Here is a 21,330-nt window from a genome sequence, read left to right on the forward strand (position 1 = left end):
AACTCATTTTGGCCGCTTGCATCCTGGATCTTGTTCTTTCGGTCACTACCCACAGCTCGTGACCATAGGTGAGGTGGGTGGGTGACCCTGCCAAGGGCATAAACCCCCATACAGTTTAGCTCCTAGGATCATTGGGACACACAAACCCCTCCACCACGATAAGATGACGGCTCAAGGAGGGGATGTGTGATGATATGGTGCGAACAGCATTTTCTTTCTCCACATGTGCGCGGCAATGCAGCTGGGGTATAATTTTATCGACAGTGTGGTGGCAGATAGAGAATCATGTAGTGAGGCTCGATTTGCTAGTACTGCTTCTGTTTGTGTGTGCCTTGTTGGGGTTTGATGTTCACGTCTTGACCTCTGAGTGGCAGTGTGGTGTACGCAATGAGATACACATTTGCGGTAAAAAACAAGGTAGAAGTCACCATCAAATATTGTCGACATAACTTTTTGTTATATTTGAATGTGTATATATAATGAGTTTGAATATATGCATGAGAGTATTGTTATACTGCCTGTTTGTCTTTACACAGCGTTTGTGTACCAATATTCATTATTTTGAGCGATGTCAGGAGAGGTGGTTTACTGTTACAATTAAATTGTACTTGTCAGAATAGTTTTAATGAATCATACTTTTTTCTTTTACTTGAGTATTTATGTTAAACTTACTCTGCTACAATGGTCAACATGCCGCAAACCAACATCCAGTGCAGTCTTGTAACTGCCCAAATTTGTATACGGCCGCCCACTTCAAACTTGAGAAAACATCTTGTGGTAAGTTGCAGATGTTTTTGTTTTGGCTGTGCGTATGGCAACATTAGCTTTATTTTATGGTCATAGGTAACATTTAAACATGCATCTTTGCTGGTGGTGTAATCTCGCTCTTGCTCGCTCGCACACACTTGAAGTGCAAGTGCCATGAAACAGATCTAGTAAAAAGCCTATACTTTATAAATCTGTTCACCAAACAGCTTCTTTATTCAGCCCTTCTAGTTAATAAACAAAATATTTTTGTAGGGCCCTATGCACGTGTTGTTGGTTTATTGGTACTTAAAGCTATTGGATGTAACTTTTTACGCCCCCCACATCCCCACAAAAGCTCAAATTCTGGATTACAACAAAAGAACAGCTTTAATATGACGTAGGCAATGCATGTTATGCCTCTTATATGGGATTCCACATTTTTACTGTTTTGAAGGACATGCCGTCATTTGCAGCCCCACACCAAACAGGCCAGTGCAGGAAATGAATAAGGGATTCACTAAATATAAAAAATAAAATACTGACAAATACAGCAAGATGTTAGACAAGATGAATGGCTTAATCACCATTGTAATCTCCTCTAGTAGTGGCTTGGGTGAAAATGAAATTTTAAACAAAAAATTTAAATGGTGGCAGGTGTGTGTGGACTCCCATTTAATATAATGTGACTGGTTACTCCTGAACGCAGCCACATCCCATTTATAAGAGGGAGTAGACCTTTGTGCAACCAGATTTGTTTTTGTTTTATTTAACTTTTGTTTAACCAGGTAAGACCAATTGAGGCCAAGAAGGCACTAAATTAAACCCAGAGTCCAACTCAATCACAAAAAGCAAGGCTCAAATTAAGCGCTCTCGCATCGCAGTTTGCGAGTTAAAATTTGGATTTTGCACCTCAAAAAGAAAAACACATTAAAAAGCAAAACTGTGAATCAGTTTTACAGCAGAGACTGTCGTGAAGACGGAAGCACGCAAGGGGCTTGTGTGACACAACGCGCTTACGCCAACAATGTGTGGAAAGTAGAATACAGAAGTGAAGTGATTCGGTTGAAGGAGCGGAAACATGCGAATCGACGCAGAGTTGAGAAGAGAAAAAAAAGACATGGCGAACATGTGGTAGCATTTCATAGTAAAATGCATGGCGAGCACCTGTTTGTTGTAACACATACCTTTCTCTCTGCCGAAGACACCGCATCGTGGGACCCGAGAGAAGGGGAAATTAACTTATTCACTGCCAGCCGTTCCCTGAGCAGGGAACCCCCAGACTGCCAGGCATTTTCAAGCAATTTCACTCATTTTTCAAGACCCACAGAATATTGTGTACTATGACTATGTATACACCAAAACCACCAAAAGAAAGATCAGACTCTCTTCTTACATCAGAATTTTTTTTTGTCTCTGGCTTATACCGTTCTTTAGTAATCAGCAGTCAAATATAGGCTAGTTTCAGCCAAATGTTTCTGAGGGGGAAAAAGCCTTTTTGTGAGAGCAGACGGATCAAGTAGAACAATGACACCAATATTTTGTTTCTTTTGTAAAAAAAATCTCAAACATCTGAACATAAAACAACGTTGCGAAAGTACTTCTGACAGAAAAATAATTTATTTACAAACATAACTTTGTACAGAATTTACATTAGACAAAAATGCATGGACTAATGGGGCTCCCACACCTGAACTTTCTTCCTTCTCCTCTGTTATCTCACTAGTCCAGGTTTTTATTACCGTGCGCATAAACTCAAGCAAGGTTTTCCCATCCATCCATTTTCTGCCGCTTATCCGAGGTCGGGTCGCGGGGGCAATAGCTTTAGCAGGGAGGCCCAGACTTCCCTCTCCCTAGCCACTTCATCCATCTCTTCCGGGGGGATCCCAAGGCGTTCCCAGGCCAGCCAAAGGATGCAGTCTCTTCAGCGTGTCCTGGGTCCTCTCCGGTGTCTCCTCCCGGTGGGACATGCACGGAGCACCTCACCAGGGAGGCGTCCGGGAGGCATCCAAATCAGATGCCCCAGCCACCTCATCTGGCTCCTCTTGTTCTTTCGGTCACGACCCACAGCCCGTGACCATAGCTGACGGTAGGAACGTAAATCTACTGGTAAATCGAGAGCTTCACCTTTTGGCTTAGCTCCTTCTTTACCACAACGGATCGATACAAAGTCCGCATCACTGCAGACGCTGCACTGATCCGCCTATCGATCTCCCGTTCCATTCTTCCCTCACTCGTGAACAAGGCCCCAAGATACTTGAACTCCTCCACTTGGGGCAGGATCTCATCCCCGACCTGGAGAGGGCACGTCACCCTTTTCCGACTGAGGACCATGGTCTCAGATTTGGAGGTGCTGATTCTCATCCCAGTCGCTTCACATTCAGCTGCAAACTGCTCCAGTGAGAGGTGGAGGTCACGGCTTGATGAAGCCAACAGAACCACATCATCTGCAAAAAGCAGAGATGCAATACTGAGGCCACCAAACCGGACCCCCTCTACGCCTCGGCTTCGCCCAGAAATTCTGTCCATAAAAGTTATGAACAGAATCAGTGACAAAGGGCAGTCTTGGCGGAGTCCAACCCTCACCGGAAACGAGTCCGACTTACTGCCGGATATGCGGACCAAACTCTGACTCAGGTCGTACAGGGGCCGAATAGCCCGTATCAGGTGGTTTGGTACCCCATACTCCCAAAGCACCCCCTACAGGACCCCCCCCCCCCCCCCAACCCCCTCCCCGAGGGACACGGTCGAACGCCTTTTCCAAGTCCACAAAACACATGACTGGTTGGGCGAACTCCCATGCACCCTCGAGGACCCTGCCAAGGTTTTCCCCACATCTGTATTTTATTCTTTGGTGGCGGTGAATGGGATCTTGTATGGTTGTCATTGTCCTTGAAACCACTCCGTACTTTTGCTCGAAGCACAAACTGTGCAGTTTAGAAATATAACTATTACTATAAAAATACATTGTTGAAATTGCTGTTGTGGGACGTGGAGGAAAAAAGCTTTCAATTACCTTTTTTGTTTGCACTGCGGACTAGAATGGGAGTCGAACGTCTGCTGGATGTGTAACCTGTAAGTTTTAAAAAATACGACTACTAGAGAATACTATTTATTGATGACGTGTTTTGCAAGGGTGACAATCCGAAAAGAGCTTCGACTTGTGGGTGTTCCATTACTGTACGATGGACGAGCTGGAAATGGAAAATTTAAATCAGTACTTGCAGCAGATGTTGCATTGTAATGTGATGAACTAGTGGGGCAAAATTATCTTTATGTAACAAGCATTGAAGGAGAGCTTTTGATTGCTAAATGTTGGTAATGCTAGATGCGAGTTACCTTCGTCACCATTATCAACCAGAGGATCTCGGGATGGAGCCCGCCTGCTTTCAGGCGATCCAGAGGGAGTTCACTCATCTGATGATTCCGTATTCCGTTTACTCAAATCCTAGTCGGCAGACAATCAGCTAGCAAGCTGCTGAGAGCATCTCACCATATGGCCTGGCGTTTTTGGCAAAAGCTTTGCTGCAAAGGGTTCGGGTTGGAGTGTCATCCTTTATTCCCCCGCATGATCTAAGGCGTCATTCGTGTGGGTCGCAGGAATATTTTTCTTGCCTTGGCGCAATAAATTCCCAGTACCGAAAGTTTTTGTAGATGTTTTTTTTCCTTTCCATTTTGTCTTCTCTCTTTTCTGCCATTATGCTTACATCTTGTCATCTCCTCATCCCTGTCTCCCCCTCCTTCCTCTGAGGGAGGGACGTTCACCTCAAGGCATTGTTGCCCTCTAACAGGGTGCCATTCCTCATTGCAGTTATCCAGAGGCTTGACGATAACACATAAACTGCACAAGACCCTCCCCCACCCATCCCGCTTAAAAAACGCCATTTACGTCTTTAGACAGCATTGGCAGGGAATAGCTAGATTCTGAATGACGTCTTTGGATGGCATTGGCAGTGATTAACATGAAATCAGTGAGATTAATGTTAGTCTACCTTACTAACATAACGTTCGTTCTGCGGCGCGTTTCTGTTCAGCGTGCCGTCGAACGAAAGTTCATGAACCAGTTCATATTTTTGGCGAACCTGAACTAAACTTATTTAATTTCTGTTTGATTTAGGTTATTGAGAATGTCCTTATTCTGGTGTCTTTGAGCAGTTTTCGAACAAATGTTCATTTTCATTCAAGAGTGCCAGGTTTTGTTGGGGAGTTCCAGGACCATACCCATCTCTACATGCTACATACGTGCCTTCATATGTCGGGGCACAAACGCTGTATTTGGGAACAGATTCAGTGCAGCCCCCATTAATGTTTACATGCGTGAGGTACGTTCAGTGACACTTCTTCTGTAAATGGGTGAGATTGTGTTCTTTGTTTGGAAAATTATTTGTGTCCAGTGACGGCATAAGTAATCTAACTCATTTATATTAGTCTGATTACAGTTACTTTGATTTAGCTGCCAATCGTTACTTTTTTGATCACGAGAATCAGAGTTTAACATGCTTTTAAATAATATGCTATTTATGCTCAGGCAAGAGAGAGTTATCATTAACAAAGTGCTACAGTGCTTGGGAACATGAGGCAATTCAATAACCAAGACACTTGATTCAGTCACGGTGCATGTCATAAGTTTAGACCAATTTTCAGCCTTTGTGTTAGTAATGACTAATAAAACAGACGAAACACACTATGTTCTTAACTATCCATAACTAAAATGCGCACAACGACTAACTACAATATCGAAAAAAGGCAAAATATTTATAAACTGAGCAGTCTGGGGCAATGACGTCACGTGGCGCACATAGTCAACTCACGTGTACCCAAGCAGCTAGCAGGGCAAACACAATGTACGGGAACGACTCTGATGAGGGCTTGGAGGAAATAGTCACTACTTCGAGTTTCTCTAAAGAGCACAATACTAAGATTCGTTGTACACTACGCGGACGCACATACACAGTTGCTTTCATGGACCCCCACACAATCGGCAGGGTTGCTACAGTCTGTCTTTCTGTCTTATCAGTTAAGAGTCTTTAGAGAAGTGTACTGAGAATGGTGTGCTTGTTTATATTTAGGTGGCTATTTGGCATGTCAATTCTGCTCTAAGTTGGTCATTTAATGTGGCTTCAACTGCACTCATATTGAAGTTATTTTTTTCACGTTGATGACATCATTCTGTAACTTGTGTGGTGTACATTACCAAGTAATTGGTACGGTTAAACTAATGCTTTTTTTTGTACTGTGGATAAGTGATATTCCTGTCACTTCACCACTGCTGAAAGTAACCAAAAAGTTACTTTTTTCTAATGTAGTTACTTTTTAAATCAAGTAATCAGTAAAGTAACTAAGTTACTTTTAAGCTCAAGTAATCAGTAAAATACCTAAGTTACTTTTTCAAGGTAACTGTGGCAACACTGTATCAGAATGCTTTAGTTAACACTGTACGATCACACTGTCAATATGGAATTTATTTTGTTTTGTTACATAAGACTAGATAAAATATTTTAATATAGGCAGCCAGAGCTGCTAGGAATACAAAGTTAGCGATGTCCTTTCACCATCGTTCCTGTGTTGCGTGTTTTTGTTTGCACATTAAGGACAAGAGTCCTGTTTTTGTTTTAATTCACCATTCACGCAGGTTTTTCCTCATGTTTTTGAGATTGTAGGGTGAAAGCTGCAGCTGATTACTAGTGTGGGGCTGAATGGGTGGCAACAATGGGTGAATGAAATGCCAGTATTTTGAGGGTAATTGCCCGTCAGCAACATATAGTGTTGGAAAAACAAACAAACAAACAAACTATTAATTAGTTTATTTTTGGAACAGTGAACTTAGTTAAAAATGTTGACTTATGAACTGAACTACTTCGTTTTTGGATCAGTGACCTGAACTTTAAACTAGTTTGCGTAGGAAATTAACTTTCCCAATACTGTGTGTGGCCTTATTATGAAGGTGACAAGTACAGTGTGCAACCATAACATTACGGACGGGTGCTTTTGTTCAGTGCAGTCAGTGTTGAAATATGACCAGTATAGTAGTGCTGTGCAAAAGTATTGGCCCGTTCTCAAATTGTTACATTTTTGCGTAGTTTCTCCACTTTGATGTTTTAGATCATTAAACTAATGTAAGTATCAGACAAATGTAACCCAAATGGACTGAAAATGCTCTTTATTGGTGATTTTATTTAAAAAAATATTCAAAGTTACCAGGCACTGTGTGAAAAAGTAAGGGCACCCTAATCCTAATAACTGGTTGGGCCTTCCTCAGCCGCAATAACTGAAATCAAGCGTTTTCTATTAGACTTTACACCGATCTGATTGGCTTGATCAGTATCAGCCGATAATTAGCATTTTATGCTGACCGGCTGAACAGATCGGCTCCGCAAAAGACATTTACTCCACGTCGCCATCGTGTACAGTATATTTTAATCCAAAAGCTAGTTTATTTTTAGCCTTTTCTTGTGTATTTTGACGTAGTGCTGTAAATATCTGACCGCCAATAAAGTTACTTTAAAAAAAAAAAAAAAAAGTCGGCGACAACATGTCTGAGACAGACAACATGTAATGCCTGGATCAGACTCCAAGACAAATTTAATCTTTCACGATTGCACTATGTCAGACTACTGCAATAAAATCTTGTACTCCAATAGCACCGCATCCCGTCTTTTATGATCACTGGGCTTTATCTTGTCAACTCAAACGTTACCGGATACATGAACACAACAATGGATCGCGCCGCTTGTATTAGAACAAAATGGGGTGGAAAACGTGTGGTGGTGGTCACCGGTGGCCGGGAGAGGACGTTCATTCAAGGATTGGTTGAGTTAATGTTCACGTACTTTTAATACGATACGGCTCACTTCTTCTTTTCCTTTCGGCTTGTCCCTTTAGGGGTCGCTACAGCGTGTCTTTTCCATGTAAGCCCATCTCCTGCATCCTCCTCTCGAACACCAACTGCCCTCATGTCTTCCATCACGACATCCATCAACCTTCTCTTTGTTCTTCCTCTAGTTCTCTTGCCTGGCAGCTCCATCCTTATCATCCTTCTACCAATATATTCACTATTTCTCTTCTGGACGTGTCCAAACCATCAAAGTCTGCTCTCTCTAACTTTGTCTCCAAAACATCGAACCTTGGCTATCCCTCTGATGAGCTCATTTCTAATTTTATCCAACCTGGTCACTCCGAGAGCGAACCTCAACATCTTCATTTCAGCCACCTCCAGCTCTGCTTCCTGTTGTCTCTTCAGTCCCACTGTCTGTAATCTGTACATCATGGCTGGTCTCACCAGTTTTATAAACTTTGCCCTTCATCCTAGCAGAGACTCTGTCACATAACACACCTGACACCTTCCTCCACCCGTTCCAACCTGCTTGGACCCGTTTCTTCCCTTCCTGACCACACTCAACATTGCTCTGGACTGTTGACCCCAAGTACTTAAAATCCTCCCTTCGCTACCTCGTCTCCCTGTAGCCTTACTCTTCCCCCTCCACCTCTCTCATTCACGCACATATATTCTCTCATACTGCGGCTAACCTTCATTCCTGTCCTTTCCACTGCATGCCTCCGCCTTTCTAACAGTTCCTCCACTTGCTCCCTGCTTTCACTGTAGATCACAATGTCACTGCGAACATCATGGCCCATGAGGATTCCAGTCTAACCTCATCTGTCAGCCTATCCATCACCACTACAAACACGAAGGGGCTCAGGGCTGATCCCTGATGCAGTCCCACCTCCACCATAAATTCATCTGTCACACCTACAGCACACCTCACCACTGTTCTGCTGCCCTCATACATGTCCTGTATTATTCTAACATACTTCTCTGCCACTCCAGACTTCCGCATGCAGTACCACAGTTCCTCTCTGGGTACTCTGTCATAGGCTTTCTCTCGATCTACAAAGACACAATGTAGCTCCTTCTGACCTTCTCTGTACTTTTCCATCAACATCCTCAAGGCAAATAATGCATCTGTGGTACACTTTCTAGGCATGAAACCATATTGTTGCTCGCAAATACTCACTTCTGTCATGAGTCTAGCATCCACTACTCTATCCCATAACTATGGAGCCTAGCAAGCTAGTCCTAGCACTAACGGTTGTACGTAAACATGCCGGCATTCTGCCGAATCATGCTCTAAAGTTTGTGTGTGTGTGAAGTAATTTAACTACAATAAAGTAATTTAATTACAGTAAGTTAGCACCCATTATGTCTGTCATGTAATGTTGGTTTGACCTGACTGTTTAGAATACATGACCTGATGAGAGAATACTTAAGATATTTAGTATACAGTACACAAGTATATACAGTAAATGAACAAGTCACATGAATATTTCATTTGTCTGTGGAGATATTTTGGCCCACTCTTCCTAGCAGAATTGTTTGAATTCAGCAAAAATGGAGGGGTTTTGTACATTTGATTAAAGTCTGGACTTTGACTAGGCCAGTCCAAAACCTTCATTTTTAAAAATGTTTTTTTTTTAAAGCCATTGAGAAGTGTGTTTTGCGCAGTATTGTCTCCCCTTCTCAAATTCTTATTTTTTTGCATCGTTTTCCCACTTTAATGGTTACGCTCATCAAATAAATGTAATTTAATCATTTGTGATTTCATGTATGAAAGGGGAAAAAAACTATTCAAAGTTTCCTGGCCCTGTGTCAAAAAGTAATGGCCCCCTAAACCTAATAATTGGCTGGGCCATCCTCCGTAGCAACAACTAAAATCAAGCGTTTTATATAACTGGCAATGAGTCCTTCACATCTGTGTGGAGATAATTTGGACCACTCTTCCTTGCAGAATATTTTTAATTCAGCAAAAATGGAGGGGTTTCAAGCATGAACGGCAATCAGATTCAAGTCTGGACTTTGACTAGGCCACTTTTCTTCTGCTTATCCGATGTCGGGTCGCGGGGACAGTAGCTTTAGCAGGGAAGACTTCCCGTTGCCCTGGCCACCTGATCTGGCTCTTCTCAATGCGGAGGAACAGCAGCTGTGCCACTCCCGGATGACTGAGCTTCTCACCCTATCTCTAAGGGAGAGCTCGGACACCTTGTCGAGGAAACTCATTTCGCCCGCTTGTTACCGGGAGTTTAGTTTTATTTTATTTGATGTTCATAGAAGTTACTCAGTATTTGCGTAGTTTTACTCAGTGTGAAATCTGGGCTTGTTTAGTTGAACACAAAGCTGATATATTTGCAGGAACCCAACTTAATCTGTTGCATGAATAGCAACAGGTGGATACACACCTTTATTGCACCTTTTGCCATCCAATGGAAGAATGCAATCCCCCCCCAAACAAAAAAATCCATCATAATAAAAATATATACCGATAAAAAAATCTTTATGATAAATGTTCATATTGTAATTTACTTTGCAATGTTTAAATTATTAATACTGAAATGCATTTACTTCTGAATGTGTTTAATATTGTTGCTACGGTGCACCCTAGAGTTCATATTTTGATGCTGCGGCTATAAGGTGGGGGTTACCACGTGCATATTGATAACTGAGCCACCTTGCACGATGTAAAGAAAATTTGGTCATCTGTCGGGATGATACATTCACTTCTGGTTCCAGAATAAGGAAAGAAAATAGCTAACACGAAACAAGATGCAGAGGGGGGATAAACACACACAAGGTCTAGTAACATTCACATTAGTAACTATTTTGTGGATTAGGGGACTAACTGACTTAAAACAGCACTTTGGGAAATAGCCGCCATATTTTAATGATGACGTCAGCAAGCAGCTTCTATTTCCCAGCTTGCCTTATTGTCATTGTAAATAGTTGTTAAAATGCTATTTCATGTCAGTTAGTACCCGAATCCCCTAAATAGTTAATCAGAATCATCTTTATTTGCCAAGTATGTCCAAAAAACACACAAGGAATTTGTCTCCGGTAGTTGGAGCCGCTCTAGTACGACAGCAGACAGTCAATTGACAGAGAACACTTTTGAGACATAAAGACATTGACAAAAAAAAAAACAGTCACTGAGCATTAAAAGGGTTGCTGGTTATCTGGTAATGACGGTACATTTTTTTTTTTTTGACAATTGTGCAAAATAATGTAAACGTTGATTAAACCTTGTGTGTTTGTGGGAGGATTCAGCCCTGTTTGAGAGAAAAGCAAAGTTTAAAATAAATAAAAGGTGTCGACTATGAAATTGTCTAAGATTTTGATGAACGACGTAGTTGTGACTAGTTGACAAATCTGGGCAGCCCTACTTAACGGTCTTCTGTGTGACTAGTTGACAAATCTGGGCAGCCCTACTTAACGGTCTTCTGTTTAGCAAGTCATCCCCCCCCACTCTCCAGGCATGACCATTCTACTCATGCTTAATCCAACTGTTACATTAATGTACCAGTTGGATTGAGTGTAAATGCTGTAGATGAGTCATGCCTGGAGTGTACAAAGGCGAGTGTTGATGTTACCGTCTCGGACACTGCATTAGGTTACCAGCAGAGCCAAGCCAATACCCCGCACATGAAAATAACAATATAAATGTTGGAGGGTTATCGCACGGTATGCATTTTTATATCACACTACAATATCTAAATATTGCACAGCACAACTGCAATGATACATTCATTTAAATGTTACTCTATCCCCAGGCTTATGAGTACTTGCGAGAGGAGGTAAAAACATTTCAGGGAAAACCCATAATGGTGAGTAAAAGCTCTTTTTTTCTTTTTGTTTTTTTGTCATCGCCGTAAGGCCTAGTTTTGCAGTTTTCTTAACCCCCCCCCCCTCCTTGACAGGCCAGGATAAAAGCCATCAACACGTTCTTTGCAAAGAACGGCTACCGTAGCATGGACAGCAGCCTTTACTCCCAGCAGACCCAGAGCCATTCCCACTACAGCTCCCCTCTCTACATGCAGCACGTCTACCCCCACCAACAGTATCCCGTCTACGGCATTGTGCCCCCCACCTGGACCCATTCGCCCGCTCCCTACTTTGAAACTCCTTTGGTGAGACATGCAGCATGCACTAACACACAAACACTCAACTCAACTTTATTTATAGAAGAACACTTTTAGCAACCACAGCTGTAACAAAGGGCTGAACATAATATCGAACATAAACACATACAAATCTGTTTGTCTACAGTGGTACCTCGAAATCTTTGCCAAATTTATGTGACGCTGGTGTGGCTTCCATTTGGTATACTCAAACCAGAATTTCCCATTGTGATGAATTCTATTTGTAATAATTAATTCCAGAGTTGAAACTGTCAAGATCATTTTAAAAAAATGCGTGTATACTGTACAGGCAATTTTTTTAAGTAACATTTTAAAATGTGTGATCTTGTGTGTGTGATGTGTAACATGTACTGTACAAGTACAGTGGAGCTTTGGTTCACAAGCTTATTTCGTTCTAATTCTGTTTGCAAACCGAAGCTTTATTTCCCTTTAAAAAGATAAATGGAATGAATCCCTAGAGCCAAGTCGCTTTTGGGCTGTTTTTTTTTAGCGGGGGTTACGTTCCTTGAACCCCCTGCAGTAAATGAAATCTGCTAAGAGACTATAACTTTTTTTTTTTTTACATTTTTGGTTATGTAACAGAGCTTGCAATTGTTACGCAACATCCATATTTTGTGCCGGAAATCACGGAACGTTGACTCATTACGACCGGAACACTGATTGTTCTAGATATTGAGAGAAAAGGAAAAAATATCCAGCATCTTACATTACCGTTGCATCCACATTGTAAGGCTGCTTGGTGCGTGCTGCCAAGCCGCGAAGGCGAAAGTTCTCGTTGCATCCGGTGTCAATGCATTGTAAGTCACTGATCAGCACCTCCATGGTAGCGAATATGCTACACTTCTTACAAAAGTGTCACCAAGGTGGGACATGAAGAAGACAAAGACGATGTCAAAGCTAAATGCGAAGCTATCGTTACAAGCAGTAGCAAAGCATCGAAATAAATTATTTGGTTAAACAATACACGTTACATAGGTCTGGCTGGAACTGCGTTTTTGCAGAGAGGAACCAACTTTGAACATGAATGCGTGTTTACAGATATAAATATAAAACACGTCCACACAGGATGCCGCGTCTGAGCCCAAAATTAATTAGTATGTCACTACACGTCAATTCAGAACTTGGGCAGGTTAAAAAATATTATTATTAATAATATTTGTAATATAAGAACCTTTATTAGTCCCACAATAGGGAAATTTGTAGTTTCAGCAGCAATTGTGGATATAAGAAATACACAAGTAATGTAAATAGCATACAAGGGAAGGCGTAATTACATTTATTGTACTTCTTGTATGCGTACAAGTCGTACTTTGCACAAAATAGAAACCAAACGAGTAAGATTTCTGTCTCTCACAGATGTGTAACTTCTTATTTAAGAGGCTCCTCTGTCCTCCACTTTTTATCTGTATTAATAGCACCTGTTTGAACTTATCACCGGGGGGCCTAGTGAATGACCTGCAGAGAGCTGGGACCAAAGTAACAAAGGCTACCATCAGTAACACACGACGCCGCCAGGGACTCAAATCCTGCAGTGCCAGACGTGTCCCCCTGCTTAAGCCAGTACACGTCCAGGCCTGTCTGAATTTTGCTAGAGAGCATTTGGATGATCGAGAAGAGGATTGGGAGAATGTCATATGGATCAGATGAAACCAAAATCTAACTTTTTGGTAAAAACGCAACTTGTCATGTTTGGAGGAGGAGAAATGCTGAGTTGACTCCAAAGAACACCATACCTACTGTGAAGCATGGGGGTGGCTTTGGGTTTTTTTTCTGCAAAGGGACCAGGGCGACTGATCCATGGAAAGGAAAGAATGAATGGGGCCATGTATCGTGAGATTTTGAGTGAAAACCTCCTTCCATCAGCAGGGGCATTGAAGATGAAACGTGGCTGGGTCTTTCAGCATCACAATGATCCCAAACACACCGCCCGGGCAATGTGGCTTCGTAAGAAGCATTTCAAGGTCCTGAAGTGGGCTAGCCAGTCTCCAGATCTCAACCCCATAGAAAATCTTTGGAGGGAGTTGAAAGTCTGTGTTGCCCAGCGACAGCCCCAAAACATCACTGCTCTTGAGATTTGCATGGAGGAATAGGCCAAAATACATACAGGTTTTGGAGAAAACATATGCTGCCATCCAAGCAACGTCTTTTTCATGGACGCCCCTGCTTATTTCAGCAAGACAATGGCAAACCACATTCTGCACGTGTTACAACAGTGTGGCTTCGTAGTAAAAGAGTACAGGTACTAGACTGGCCTGCCTGCAGTCCAGACCTGTCTCCCATTGAAAATGTGTGGCGCATTATAAAGTGTAAAATACGACAACGGAGACCCCGGACTGTTGAACAGCTGAAGCTGCACATCAAGCAAGAATGGGAAAGAATTCCACCTACAAAGCGTCAACAATTAGTATCCTCAGTTCCCAAAAGTTTATTGAATGTTGTTAAAAGAAAAGGTGATGTAACACATGACCCTGTCCCAGCTTTTTTGGAATGTATTGCAGCCATAAAATTAAAAATGTATAATTACTTGCTAAAAATAATAAAGTTTATCAATTTGAACATTTAGATATCTTGTTTTTGTAGTGTATTCAATTAAATATATGTTGAACATGATGTGCAAATCATTGTATTCTGTTTTTGTTCAACACAATGTCCTAACTTCATTGGAATTGGGGTTGTTGTACTAATGCATGTAATTGTATGATGGAGACCAGAGAGCGTGATATTTCGTGATTTAATTTCCTGAAAATTTCACTGATTAGCTGTGTGCGTATTTCCTTGATCTAACTTCCGTTTGCAAGTTGTGGGAGTAAACAGAAACCCGCGCCTCCTTGGCTGTCCCGCCCTGTAGCGAGATCGAGACGCCAAATCAGCTGTCCTCGCACGGGACCTGCTGAGTCTGAGGCGACCACTCGGTGATTTCCCAAAGCTGGTTGTGTGGCGGTATATCCGAAGCGACATAGAAATGCTATTAACTAGCCAAAGTGCAAAGTAGGTAGGGACTCTCAAAAATGGGAAACACTGTGCTTATTCATTTGAAGAAGTACCTAAGTGATTGTGTGGAAAGCAGAAAAATAAAAATAATGGAAGTGCAGTGAGTTCAAATGCAGTCACAGCATGTCACTCACTGCACACCACATGTAGCAATAGCAGTTAGCCACCACTAGTGGTGAGGCCACCAGACAAAGCAACAATCACCAAAGCAACAATCGTGTCATTATTATTCAGGTGGTTTGTAAAATGGCAAAACTAGTAAATCGGTATTATTAATGATGCACTTTTGACATGGTATGTAGCATCATAACTCAGAATGATAGTTCACCATTCAAGGTGTCTACATTATCCCGAGGAGTCAGTTTACTTTCTTTTATACCTCCAAAAATACTCAGTACTTCAAACTAGTGCACTGTTATATTTTTCTACATTTGATGCACTGAGTGATTTTTTTATTTTTTTTATTTTTTATTTTTTTCTTCTCTCCTCTAGCGTTTTATTTGCTTATTATGCTAATATGTTGAGGTTACTGTTTTAAATATAGACTGAGGTTGTTAACGAAAAGTGTTAACATTTTTTAACTGTAGCTTTAGTTTTCAGTACAGATGCTTCAAAACTGGACACTGATGGTTGAGGTTGTGGACAGGTGTCTAAAGTTTTTTTTCCAGATCGGCTAGACCTAATGTCACATTATCTGTTTTAGTAATATAACATCAGTCTATAGTTGCTTATTTCTACACCGGACACTGGACTTAAGGATCACCCTAATTTTCAGTATTGGAAGTATTCATGTTTTTAATGCAAAGTAGCTCAAGTCTTGTGAAGGGTTAATCACAACATAACTACAAAAATATTGTGATGCTAATAGTCAACATGAAAATACTTATTAGTAAAGTTGGCTAATAAAATGTCCTTTGCCTTTTTGATTTTTGCAGTATTATTTTTGGTGAAAGTCGCTCTATGATTGTGGCAGAAATGTGATATTTTTCGCCACGTTTTCACGTGTCTAAATCTTAAAAATCATTTTCCTGCCCCCCCGGGACATTGTCCTGACCCTGGCTGCTAAGTTTTTCTGGTTTCAAAAGTTGGCAGGTATGCTTGAATGATTATTAATTAGCATTCTAGTAGAGTCAAACACGTGATCGCGCCACAGTGTTGGGCGGCGACACATTTGTTCCTTGGGAGTTTCAGCGATTGTTTTTTTCTTTCTTAAAGAAATGGTCTTCTCTCTACAGGCACCTTTTCCCAACAGTAGCTTTGTGAATGGATATGGTTCTGCACACTACAAAACTGGATCTGGTTCTCTTACGCTCACTCGGCCTTTCAACAGAAATCGGTAAGCCTTCTGTATTTTGCTTAATATAATCGTTGTGAACGTTACATCAAGTGCAATGACCACGAGATACATTGACCCCAGCAGGGAATTGTTCCTTATTCCGTCTTCTTGCTATCCCCACAGTGTCCCACTCTATTCAAGAAAGAATGTTATAAATGCCTTCAGGTACCAATATTATGTTTCACAATAAGCTTCACTGCAACCCCTCATCTTCCCATTCTACTTCTTTTTGTATGAAAAGGTGTCATGTACCAATGAATGGTACACAATCAGTTAAGTCTTGATAAATTATGGCTTTGGCAGTTAGCTTTTTCAGTTATTACCCCGTTCCAACATCTAACGATTTCCCTTTCATCTTATTAATCATCCATTTTGTTTGTCCATAGTTGTTGTTTTGTTTTTGTTTTTTTAACAGCGGCTTTGTTGATGAACCGTTTCATTAGCACTTGCTATGATCTACTGTGATATGCTGTAACTGTTACAGATCACCCTAACTGCACACCACATTGTTGTATCTAGGGATGAAAAAGTATTAAAATTTTATAACCACGATTAGTATGATATAACGAAAAGTAATTCAGCCGTAAAATCAGCTACATGCACTGAAATAAGTTACACTTTTTTTAATGAAAAATTGTAAAATTTTCTAGCCCTGTTTTTTTTTTTTTTAACATGACATAAAAATAAAAAAAGCTGTAACACTCAGTGAATTTTCATGCATGCAAGAAACAAACTAAATTTACGTAAATTGAAAAAGACACCACGATGGCCGCCGAGTTGGGGGTTGACGCATTATGTTGACTTTTAGATCTCATCTTAGCACATCTAACGAGATTGGAAAATGTATAATGCAGCTGATATACAATTCTAATCGAATATGAGACAGACTTTTTTTTGTTCATTCTTTTATCTCTGTATAACCTACTAGTGTTTCCGTTCAAAGCCTAGCTTATCTTCCAGATCTCAACCTTCAAAATGGCAGACAAACTCATACCAATCACGTGATTGGGAAAAAAACAATGTTTAGTCTCTCTTGATTGCATTGCCAAAAAAAAAACACATTTTAATCAAATAGACATTTGACTCAATGAAAAAAATTTTTCTCGGTTCAAATAGATTTCGGTCAGTAAATAGACACAAACAAAATTGTTGGACTATGCTAATGAAAGGAAAAACCCACAATGATCGGAAATAACTTGAAACTGATGAAGTAATAAATAAATATAATTACTGAAAACTAACCAATGAAAAGCAGACGTTCCATTTTAATTGGGTTTAAGAGAATCATTTAAAAAAATTAAAAAAATTAACAAATAAAAATGCCGGTGCCCCTTCCAAAAGCTTGAAAATAATTTGATGTAGCAAAATGTTAAATGAAGGCGTCTCCTTGAGTTAGCATCACAGGTGTCTTTAAACTTGCAATCAGTTCCGTCTGCCTATCTATAGGGTGACAAGTAGTCACTCTATTGTGGGTGATATGGTGTATGTACCACACTGAATGTAGGCTATAAAAAGCTAGCCAAGAGTTGTCTCAGGAGATCAGAAATAAAATTGTACACATGCACGTTAAAGGTAAGATCATCTCCAAGCTACTTGATGTTCCTGTGACTACATTTGCACGTTAGTTAAAAGTTCAAGGTCCACAGGACTGTAGCCAACCTCCCTGGATGTGGTCGCAGGAGGAAAATAGATGACAAGTTGACGAGACGGATAATATGACTGGTAAACAAAGAGCACAGAAAAACTTCAGAATAAATTAAACATGGATTCCTTTGTTTTGCTACATTGATGACCTAGGCAGACACCTGTTGAAAGCAAATCATAAAAAAGTGAGACTGGACTTTGGTACAATGCATATTGACAAGACAAAAAACTTTTGGGAGAATGTCCTTTGGACAGATGAGATTAAGCTGGAGCTTTTTGGCAAGGCATATCAACTCAAAAGTATACCAAGAAAAGAGCACTGAGGGTAGGTTATTTTCTGGGGCTACTTTGCTACATCTGGGAAATTGTGTCTTGAATCTGTGCAGGGTATAATGAAATCTCAATACTGTCAAGGTATTCTGTAGAGAAATTTGCTGCCTTGTGTCAGAAAGCTCTCAGGTCTTAGTCACAAGATAATTACCAAAAATGACTCTAAACACAAATGGCTAAGAGCAAAGCATTGGACTATTTTGAAGTGGTCTTCTATGAGTTCTGATCTAAATCCTATTGAACATCTGTGGAAGGAGCTGAAACATGTTGTCTGGAGAAGGCACCTTTCAAACCTGAGGCAACTAGAACAGTTTGCTCCCAAGCAGTGGACCAGAATTCCTGTTGGCAGATGGAGATGTCTGATTGACAGTTACAGAAACTGAGGCAAGGGAGGCCTACAGTTCTTTAGAAGTTGTCCTGAGTTCCTTTGTGGTCTCCTGAATGAGTCATCGCAGTTCTCTTTGGGTAATCTTTTTAGGGGGGCCACTCCTAGAAAGGTTCACAGATGAGTTTGTGTGTTTTGGATCATAAACAGATCCTTTCTTCCTCCATACTTTGGCCTTTCTATCACTTTGGTAGTGGTTCATCCTGGTCTCATCAGTCCATAAAACTCAACGTTCCAAAACGTTTGTGGCTCATCTCTGTAATTTGCTAACTCCAATCTGGCCTTCCGATTCTTTTTGCTGATGAGTGGTTTGCATCTTGTGTTATGGCCTGTATATTTCTTCTCTTGAAGTCTTCTTCGAACAGTGAATTGTGATACCTTCAAGCTGTTTGTGTAGTGTCAAATAACAAAAAATAAAATAAAAAAACATCTTATACAGGGAAACGGACCCCCGTAAATATATTAACACTACCTGAAATAACAAAGCAGCTATGTAAACTTTATTTGACGAGTACTTTGAGTGTTTTATGAAGAAGTGTCATGTGGAAGTTGCAGAGTGGGAAGCAGGAGAAAGAAAAGGGAACTAGCCAGAGGATGGTGCTTCCCATTGGCCTGCCCGCGTCATGCTTGCTCGCCGGCCGCAAGACAACGGACGTCAACCCTGGAAGTGGATTTGGAAAAATAAGTGGCAAGGGGGGTGAGGGGAGACGGGAAAAAGGGCTGCTGCTGCTGCTGTGGTTCTTTTTTTTTTTTTTTTTTTTTTTTTTTTTTTTCAGTGCGAAGACCCTCCCCAAAATGTTTGTTTCCATTTTTAGCATTTATTTTGTTTGTTTTGGTTACCTGGAAAACCTGACCGGGGTGGGCTTTGCGCACGTGTGTAAATAGTCGCTAAATTTAGCAACAAAGTAACAGACGGCAAGACGCAGCACAACAATTTTGGAAAATACGGTACTAACGATAATTCTAAATGTACAGTTTTAAATTGTCTAACAAAAACGCTGCATCCCAGATTGTCGCTTAAAAAAAAAATCTCATGACTCCTCCACAGTCAGACCCGATGATGAAATCATGACGCATTGAGGGACGTGGAGGTGTGAGGAAGCCAGCCTTGTCTCTCTCGCTCTGTCTCTCTCGCTCTTTCTCTCCTTTCTCACTTTCTCACTCTTTCCTTCCTTGACAAAGTGGGGCACGTCACGCCATCCATCTCAATGAGCATTAAGATTATGAGATCTGAGGGTCATAGACTGCTGAGATCAGTCCACGCTGCTTCTGTTTTTTGTTTCGTCATCTGCCGCTAAGGTTTTTTGTGATGTGCTCCTTGATCGACTGTATATCATGTGCTCTTCTGAGTTTGCTTGGTTACCACCTCAGCCAATCACAAGTGTATTCTAGAAAGCAATCCTTTCTGTTGTGCTCGGCCAGTGTTTCCATTTAAACCACTGAAAGATTACGGTTTACCTATTTCCAGATCAGTTAGTTCTCCAACCAGTGCGCATAAATTTGAGTCCTTAATTGGACTAAATTTCTACATATGTAAACCAATTAAATTGCATTTGCAACTGCAATTCATCAATCATTACATTGATGACCTTTAAGAATGTCAGCATTTACTGTCTTGGCTTTTTAATCGCAAGCAAAGCAATTATTTATGAGGCATCCGGTAAATCTCACACAGCAGGATGAATCTTGTTCAGGCATTAACACCCATTGTTATATCCCTAAATTCTAGTGCTAACATTGTCTCTGTCCCCTGATCCTTAAAAAAATTAATAAAATAAACTGATTATTTTGGATTTTTATTATAATGATTTTCCTGAAAAACATCTTTAAAAGTGCCTTTCTCTGGTCTTCACAAATCCCCAGACGGAATATGCACTGTTATTTTTTGGAAACCGTTGCAAAGACTTATGTTTCATACATAGTTATTATGGCTCATACTTAATTCACATACAGTAAGACCCCACGAATATAACAGGGACTGAGCCCTTCCGCAAATGTTTTTTATTGACTCTATTAATCAATTAAACTGTAAAAATACCTCAAACTATGATCTCAAAAGTTAATTTCAAACTCATCTTCCACTAACAACCCAGACTAAATGTAGTTCCTCCTCGACGTACAAAGCTTCTCTGTTGAGATGTGAACTTAACGTAAATGGTGAACCATGGATGATATGCAGGGGATCTCTGTAGTATATCACAAGCATTGTTATAAAACCTTAAGCCCATATTGCCATCCATACATTGACTTCCCTAAACGTGGAGATAACCATAGAGCACAGAATTATTTTGACTTGGAAAATATAATATATATATCTTCTGTCAAGGTGGCAAAACTGCACTACTTGCAGCTACCATCAGGGGCACTGTTGATTCAACCACAAGTTTACCAACAAATAAAACACGTTAAAGATGTCAAAATGATGTTTGGTTTTGTTTTTAATATAGAGTATCTGTGTATCCTATGCCTAAGATTTGATTTTCAAAATAAAGGCCTCAATTAAACTTTAAAAAATCAGAATCCTTAAATCTGCCGATCAAAGTCATTAGCTTAGGCTTTGGAGTTTTTGCAACCACATCATTCCCTTGCCCATGGGCTGCCAATTGACTTGGCATTGCAAAATTGCTTCCTGGCAAAAGGTTTTTATGTCCCTGACTGCAGTTCAGTGCCAGTTTGTGAATCTTTGTGGCAGTCTCACTGCTCCAACAGGAAGCACAATTTACGCTTTTCATGGAAGCTTCTTGAATCACAATCTGTTCTTGACAATCCGCACAGCGGAAGGCATGCTACTTCCACCATCCACTGCATCCTGGTAATCCTGGAAGGGGGATCCCCTGCCCCATTCTGCAGTTCCTTCTCAAGGTTTCTTTTTCCCCCCAAATGGGGTTTTGAGTTTTTCCTAGTCCGATTGGCGGGGTTTAGATTAGGGGAT

At 40.8% G+C, this 21,330-nt stretch overlaps 1 protein-coding gene across 4 annotated transcripts in view; it reads left to right on the top strand.

The window, feature by feature from the left end:
* Nucleotides 1-21,330, top strand: part of larp4aa (La ribonucleoprotein 4Aa) — a 66,699-nt gene that overhangs the window by 31,388 nt on the left and 13,981 nt on the right. For 3 of the 4 annotated variants that reach the window (XM_061747250.1, XM_061747274.1, XM_061747266.1), the window contains 4 exons: nt 11,344-11,397; nt 11,491-11,700; nt 15,939-16,039; nt 16,163-16,204. In XM_061747250.1, coding sequence (XP_061603234.1) covers nt 11,344-11,397; nt 11,491-11,700; nt 15,939-16,039; nt 16,163-16,204 — 407 coding nt within the window. The remainder of the gene's footprint in view (nt 1-11,343; nt 11,398-11,490; nt 11,701-15,938; nt 16,040-16,162; nt 16,205-21,330) is intronic. The other variant, XM_061747258.1, reaches the window with a different exon arrangement.

The sequence above is a fragment of the Phyllopteryx taeniolatus genome, chromosome 1 (genome assembly GCF_024500385.1).
Source record: "Phyllopteryx taeniolatus isolate TA_2022b chromosome 1, UOR_Ptae_1.2, whole genome shotgun sequence".
NCBI classification, from domain to species: Eukaryota; Metazoa; Chordata; class Actinopteri; order Syngnathiformes; family Syngnathidae; genus Phyllopteryx; species Phyllopteryx taeniolatus.